The 7,819-nt window shown below is 34.3% G+C and overlaps 3 protein-coding genes across 3 annotated transcripts in view; 2 read left to right on the top strand and 1 right to left on the bottom strand.

Annotated features, from left to right (window-relative positions):
• Positions 1-605, top strand: part of LOC140919664 (uncharacterized) — a 2,792-nt gene extending 2,187 nt beyond the window's left edge. The window contains exon 2 of the mRNA XM_073366268.1: positions 57-605. Coding sequence (XP_073222369.1) covers positions 57-605 — 549 coding nt within the window. The remainder of the gene's footprint in view (positions 1-56) is intronic.
• A 923-nt stretch (positions 606-1,528) lies between these two features.
• Positions 1,529-2,149, top strand: LOC140919665 (uncharacterized). The gene has a single exon (XM_073366269.1). It carries the CDS (start codon positions 1,529-1,531, stop codon positions 2,147-2,149), a length of 621 nt encoding a protein of 206 aa, XP_073222370.1.
• A 737-nt stretch (positions 2,150-2,886) lies between these two features.
• On the bottom strand, positions 2,887-6,826 carry LOC101492276 (chitinase-like protein 1). The gene is made up of 3 exons (XM_004491987.4): positions 6,297-6,826; positions 4,270-4,429; positions 2,887-3,555 (listed from the first exon to the last, which is right to left on the bottom strand). Exons 1-3 carry the CDS (start codon positions 6,688-6,690, stop codon positions 3,144-3,146), a joined length of 966 nt encoding a protein of 321 aa, XP_004492044.1. The 5' UTR covers positions 6,691-6,826; the 3' UTR covers positions 2,887-3,143.
• Positions 6,827-7,819: the final 993 nt, after the last annotated feature.

Below are 7,819 nucleotides of genomic sequence, written 5' to 3' on the forward strand. Positions count from 1 at the left end.
GGGGATTTTTGGGGCTGACCGGTTATTACCGGAAATTCATTGTTGGCTATGGAAAGATAGCTAAACCATTGACAGAACTAACAAAGAAGGAAGGATTTCATTGGGGTACAAAAGAGTTGAAGGCCTTTGAGAATCTTAAAAGAGTTATGGTGCAAGCCCCAGTTTTAACACTACCAGATTTTTCACAATCTTTTGAGATTGAATGTGATGCATCCGGAAGAGGAATAGGTGCAGTTTTAATGCAGAAAAAGAAGCCTATAGCCTACTTCAGCAAAGCGTTGTCCAAGAATAATTTAAGCAAGTCTGCGTATGAGAAAGAATTGATGGCGTTGGTGTTGGCAGTTCAGCATTGGCGTCCATATTTGTTGGGAAGAAGATTTGTGGTGTACTCCGACCAAAAGAGTTTACGACACTTGCTCGAACAACGCATCACTACGGCTGATCAGCAGAATTGGATAGCAAAATTATTGGGCTATCACTTCGAAGTGGTATACAAGCCAGGTCCAGAAAATAAAGCTGCTGACGCTCTTTCAAGAATGCATGAGGAGGCAGAGTTGAAAGGGATAACTTCCTTTCCCATATGTATGCAAGAGCAACAAATTTAGCAAGAAGTTATGAATGATCCCCAATTGCAGAAGGTGATAACAGAGCTACAACAAGACCCTACATCTCGGCCGGATTTCCAATTAATCAAAGGGAGACTTTTCTACCGTAGCAGACTGGTGTTATCCTCAAATTTTGGTTTTATACCTTTATTGTTGAAAGAATTTCACTCATCTCCAACTGGTGGCCACTCAGGTTTTCTACGCACGTATCGAAGGATGGCAGGAAATCTTTATTGGGTAGGAATGAGAAAGTCAGTTATGGAATTTGTGCAGAGTTGCGACGTGTGTCAACGTCAAAAGTACGTTATGTCCTCTCCTATGGGTTTGTTACAGCCCCTCTCAATTCCGGAGAAAATTTGGGATGATATTTCGATGGATTTTATCACCGGTCTCCCAAAATCGAAAGGGTTTGAAGCAATTCTTGTAGTGGTGGATAGATTATCCAAGTATGGACATTTTATTCCCTTAAAACATCCATATACTGCGAGGAAGGTGGCTGAAATATTTATTAAAGAGGTGGTGCGTCTTCATAGGGTGCCACAATCCATTGTCAGTGATCATGATCCACTGTTTGTGAGTCTATTTTGGAAAGAATTGTTTCGCTTACAAGGAACGATGCTGAATATGAGTTCGTCATATCAACCAGAGACGGATGGGCAAACGGAGGTGGTGAATCGGTGCTTAGAAGCATATCTTCGTTATTTTGCATCAGAGCAACCGAAGGAGTGGTCGCAATGGATTCATTGGGCTGAATTGTGGTATAACACCACATTCCATGTGTCTACAGGAACTACACCGTTTGAGGCAGTGTATGGAAGAAAACCACCCACGGTGGTTAGATATTTACAGGGAGAACAGCTGAATTTGATCGTGATGAGGCCTTACGTCAACTTAAGTATCATTTGAACAGGGCCCAAGAACAGATGAAGAGGTATGCGGACAAGAAAAGAAAAGCATATTCATTTGAAGTGGGTGAATGGGTATTTTTGAAGCTCCGACCCCATAGACAGCAGACAGTGACTAGAAGGATTAACCAAAAACTGGCTCCACAGTATTTTGAACCATTTCCGATCCTAAAGAAAATAGGGGCAGTATCCTACAAGTTGAAGCTACCAGAAGGAAGTAGAGTGCATGCAGTGTTTCACATTTCACAACTCAAGAAAGCTATTGGAGACTATTCTGCTGAATCTCAACTACCAGACGGGTTAGAAATGGAAGCAGAAGAGGGGGAAGAACCGGAAGAATTGCTGGCTGCAAGATCAGTGATGAAAGAAGGACATCTGGTGCGACAATGGCTGGGGCGTTGGAAAGGAAGAGCTGTAGAAGACACAACTTGGGAGGATGAATTACTACTAAAAAGTCAATTTCCATCTCTCAGCCTTGAGGACAAGGCTGCAGTTCCTGATGGCGGTAATGATAGAATTAGTGGGCTTAAGACTAGTGAAAGGTCCAAATCTGCAATGTGGAGAACTTATGTCCGTAAGGGTAAAAAAGAGAATAAGCAGTCTATTAATGACAGGGCAGAGAAACTCATTAAATTCTAGGGATTTCAGTTACACATAGGAATAAATTAAGGAGGGTAGGGGAGTATTGCTCATGAATAATTATAATTATCATTGAATTAGGAGATACTATTTTCTCTGGAGGAGCTTTGCTCTGGTTATACATTGTATCAGAATTTTCCCTTCTTCCATATATCAATAAATTCTCATTTTATTTATCATTTTACGTTCACAGATCTCTATTTTTCTGTAATTCTATCAATAACAAAAATGATAGAACACGGTTTCATTTTCACAATGCTGAATTGACCCTTCATGAATTCATAATAATAAAAAAATTAAGGCTTAAATGGGAGCAAAATGATCCAAATACCCTTAATGAAGAAAAATAAATAAAAACTTGTATTTCTCAAAAAGCCCTAGAAAATAACAGGTCGGACTGGGATTGCAAGTCGTGATGATAGCAAGATTCGCAGCCGAGAGCGCCGCTACAATCAAATGCATTTTTCCGATTGATTGTCACAATCAACCCCTCCACCACACCGAGATAGCAGGATCTCATGGCATTGCCCCGAGATTGACAACACAGCCACACAGTTTTGTTGTATTTTTCAACATGAAACATAAAAGCTACAAAGTGTAGCTTCAAAGTCGTGTGTTAGCCATACTTAAACAAACTTATACAATATACATTGTTGGCCACTATTAAACCCAAATGACTCGGTATAGTTTTTTTCCAAAATAATCTGCTTCAAATATACATTAAAATTCAAAACATCTGCAACCAAGGAATGTATATAATAACAAAAAACGTTCATAAGTAATTATATACCAGATACAGATTTTTCACAAAGTGTAATATTACAAATGACTTATACTTCTACACAACAACAAACAAAAAACTATATAAAGAATTCGCACACTGCCACAGAGTTCAAAATTATTGCATTGCCAATAACTTTAAGAACACTTATTATCTTACCATTTTCAAAGGTATAGGCACAACAATATCATATGCTGATAAACATGATCTAATTCAAGACGATGCAGATTTGGAGGATGGGTTGAAAGGAACCTGCTCACCGCATGTGAGGAACTCATGGGGTCCAGCTTGTTCACGGCCGACACCAAGAAGGTCGAGATAATAAAGGTAATGAGAAACGATATTGTTCATCGCGTCAACATCACCCTGTCCGCAAACACTATCACCGTAGAGAACATTCATTGTAGAGCCAAAACCAGGAACCCGTTTCTCCATTGTGTCGTTCTTGGTAGGCTTCCAGTTGCCAACGAAGATATCGTGGGCAGAGGGTTGTGATTTTTTGATTGGGTTCATCCATCTCCACATTGCGGCTTGGAAAGCTAGGGTTGCATTCTGCTCTATGTATTCTGGATGGTCAAGTAGATTCACCTTCAAAGCCTCTCCTGCAGCTCCATAATTGTAGTTCCTATATTGATGTTACCAAATACCAAAAAGTACAGTCATAAACCATGCTATCATTTAAAGACAATATTTTTCTTGATGCATTTTCTACATTTCAAGTAAAACCAGTTCCATTACATATAACTACAACTGTTTTTAATAAAAGTGTGCATGCAATTTGGGTTTGAATCTTCACAGGAATTTCATCTTTGCTTTAAACACCTCACAGACATGCTACTCAATCATGTCATTGATGTCATCTTACCGATATGATCAAATATCCAACACATTGAGACAACAGAAACTTACATATCGTACAATTTGATAGTTTAAGCCATATCTTGAAGGCTTTCACCTCTTCTAATCATATGGGTCAAATGTGACATTTACACAACAAAGAAAGTTTAAGCCATAACTTTTTTTTTTAAATATAGTTCAATGATCACAGTTATTGAGGTTCTTAGGATGAACTGATATATTAAGAGCACCAGAATCCAAATGCTGTCCATTTTTCACAGATGAGGGGATATTGTTGTCATCACCAATAAACAAATAATCTTGCAAGTTTAATTAGGTATTAACCTTCATCGGGTCTGATAAATTTGGTACACTGGTCAAGGATGTTAGGGAAGTCTCAATGTTTAATTATATCAGTATTTAGTAGCTACCTTTTTGGCCACAAAAAAAACGTAAAAAGGGTTCTATTATCAGTATTTAGTAGTGTTAGACATATATATACCAGTAAATAGGAATGGCTCCACGTCCGTAGTATTCAGCACCGGGAGTGCAGGGGTATGTCAATTTGTAATAGTCGTCACAATATGTCTGACTAGGACTCATTTCATGATTGTAACAAAGACCCCAGGCTAAAGGTCCTCCAGTTGCCACTCCATATCCACCTGGCATCAGCATTACAAGAACAATAAACATTCAAATAAACAAAATTAAAACATAACCAAATCAATCACTGAGTAAACAATCACAAAATTTACTATACGAATGATAAACCTAAGTAAACAATCACAAAATTATCCAAGTTCCACTATACGAATGATAAACCTAAGTAAACAATCACAAAATTTACCACAATAACCCTAATTAACCATAACCTTTTCCCCCTTACAATATTTAATCAAATGAAACAAACACACAAAGTAAACCAAACCAAACCAAATGTAGCAACCAAATCACAAAACACAATTCCATTAGTTACTTCACTACAAACACACAAAGTAAACCAAACCAAACCAAATATAGCAACCAAATCACAAAACACAATTCCATTAGTTACTTCACTATAAACACACAACTAAATATCCAATTTAGTCATCGAAAATAAAAGATCCTATCAACCTAGTAACTCAAATTATTAATATTCCAAAATGATACATAAAATTGCAAAATGTCAATTAACCAGATCATTTCGACCAAACATATATGCTAAAATGATCCATAAAATTGTAGGGATTACTACAATCAAATGTACAAACCAAACATTACTAACCCTAAAACTATAGGTGTCCATTTCACAATCCCAATAATTATTGACCCCAGTCCACATGTTGTAGGCGCCAAAAAATTTCATAGTTAAAAAGGCCCCAACACTAAAAAGTCCATAAAATTGTGGGTTAGGCCCACTTCTTTTCAAATTTTTTTTGAGATTTTTTTTAAAATAAATTTCGAGAAATTTTTTTTTTTATTTTTCTCACAAAATTTTCCGAGAAAAATGGTTTTAGATATTTTGGAGAAATTTTTTCGATATTTTTCCAAGAAAAATAAATTTCAAAAACTTTTCAAGAAAAAAATTTCAATTAACAAAACATTGGACTTATGAGCCCCTCACTTAAGCCCACAAAAAATAATAAAATAATAGACCGGAGCTTTAAAAAAATTATTTAAATAGTGCCTAATATTAGGGACTTAGTATTAGATTTTTTAAAGGGGTTTGGACTTTGGGGATTTATTGACGATTCTACCTACAACTACCAACTAAAAACAAACGAATCCGATTACATTTTGCAATTTCATACACTATTTTTCAATAATCATTAATATAGAGAATTAAATTCACAATTCCTAAAATTTCAGCACAAGTGTTTGGTTCTGCGGTGACAAAAATTGATTTTAGAGTTGTAAAATGATTTATATTTGGATACATTCAAAGTGAGTTTAATAATAAATTTTCCACTAAAACATTTGAAGTCAAAAGCTCCAGATCTAGGCATCTAGCTTTAAGTTAGAATCAATTTTAACTAAATTATGATTTTAGTTAATAAGAGATTTATGTTTGAATACTTACGTAAAAGTGAATTGTAGGACAAAAATCACATTTAGATTCAAAAACTATAAATCCTAATTTCAAGTTAGAATAAATTCAGAAAGTAGAAGTAATGCTACTAAACAACAATCAACCATTTACAAAAATAAAAAATCAATTCTAGGCATCTACAATCAATTTTCACTCTTCGAAGAGTGAAAACAACCATACACGAAATTAAATATATATACTAAACATAAAAACACAAAAATATTTCCACAACCTATGCTGTGACTAAAATTGATTTTTAATTAAAAAAGAATTGTAAAGTGGTTTATAAAACATTGGAGTCAAAAGCTACAGATCTAACCATCTAGCTTAGTTAGAATCACTTTTAGACTAAAATTAATTAATTCTACTCGAGAACAACCAAAAATGCTAAACAAAAAAGAAGAAATTCTAGCTTAGTAAATTGAATATATTTATTTACTAAACAATAAAAAACTTACAAGAGGTTTTGCTGCCAACATGTCCAAGGAAAGCAGCAATTTCCATCATCTGAAAAGTCTTATTCTTCCCAGTGGTACCAAAACCCTGCGGCTCGAAAATCGAAGCAGCAGCAATAAAAGAATGATAATCCCAAAACCCAACGGCATGTGCAACCGGCGAGTTTCTCATTGAAAACAGATTCTCAAACTGATACGTTTGAAAATAATCAGTTATGGTTAAATTACAACAGTAAATCGACCAACCTTGACATTCCCATCCTTGATCACAGTATTTTTTTCCGTGTTTGTATTTGACTAGCGTCTTTTTTGTTGAATCGCCTTGAACGGTTGTTGCTACGTCGGTGAGGAGAATAACGAAAGCGAGGAGTAAAACGATGGCGTTTTGGTTTGCCATTTTGGGTCTGTGATGTGGAATCAGAGAGAGAGAGAGAATGAGTAATGTGAGAGGTTAGTTAAGTGAGATTTTTTAATGTGGTGAGGGGGTGATGAACGGTGGATGATGGGGTGTATGTGGAATGTGTGGGGATAGGAATGTAGTAATTAGGAAGTGAGAGAACAGACTGGCTTGGAGGTAAGGAACAACTGGGTTTCTCCACCGACAGCTGAGGTGGCACTGCGAAATGACGATACTGCCATTCGCTTTTTGTTTTGTTTTTTTCTTGCTCAATTAAGTTGGTTGTTCGTCTGTCTATTGTCGCGAAAATTAAATTGTGTCACGTCCAAACCATTTCTTTTATATAAGAAATTGAGATTAAGGAATGCATAAAAAAAAATTTACGAACAATAAATAAAAATAGTAGAACTATATTGATTATGAATTGGTATATTGTTTATTCATACTTTGATATCAACAAAAAAATTAAAAAATAAAAACACAGTAGTGGTTTAAATAAATATTTCAGAAGGTAATGAAAAGTAATCAAATCAAATATTAATCTTAACAATTAAATTTTTTTTTTCATATGTGGTTAATAGTAAAAAAAAAAAGTATAATGTAACATTTATAAGACTTAACTCTACTGATAAATATCGATATTATTAAATATCTCGCAATTATGAGCGAATTTCTTTACTATTTCATCTAAACAATAAAAATTAATACAAGATATATCGTCTTTAAAATCATTCATTTTCAAAAAAAAAATATTTGTTGGTGTTTGTTAATATCGATTATATGTGATTTTTGACATCGCCAATTCAACTAAATATTGACAAGTTCTATTGTAAGGTTGAGAGAAAGTTAAATTTAATGATAGCTATTTCAATATACACATGAAATACAAACCTAAATCAAACAAAATATTATTAGATAATACTTAGTTTAACTTTTTAGTTAATCTTTCATCATTATATTGTTAAGTTGATAGAGACTTAATTGTATTTTGTTTCTTTATAGTTAGTTAGATGGTTGTTACTAAATTATATATACACTTCAGACTGTATATTGTATCAATTAATTCAATAATAATAATAATAATAATAATAATAATAATAATAATAATAATAATAATAATAATAATAAT

Source organism: Cicer arietinum, chromosome 3 (assembly GCF_000331145.2).
Source record: "Cicer arietinum cultivar CDC Frontier isolate Library 1 chromosome 3, Cicar.CDCFrontier_v2.0, whole genome shotgun sequence".
In the NCBI taxonomy this organism is placed as follows: domain Eukaryota; kingdom Viridiplantae; phylum Streptophyta; class Magnoliopsida; order Fabales; family Fabaceae; genus Cicer; species Cicer arietinum.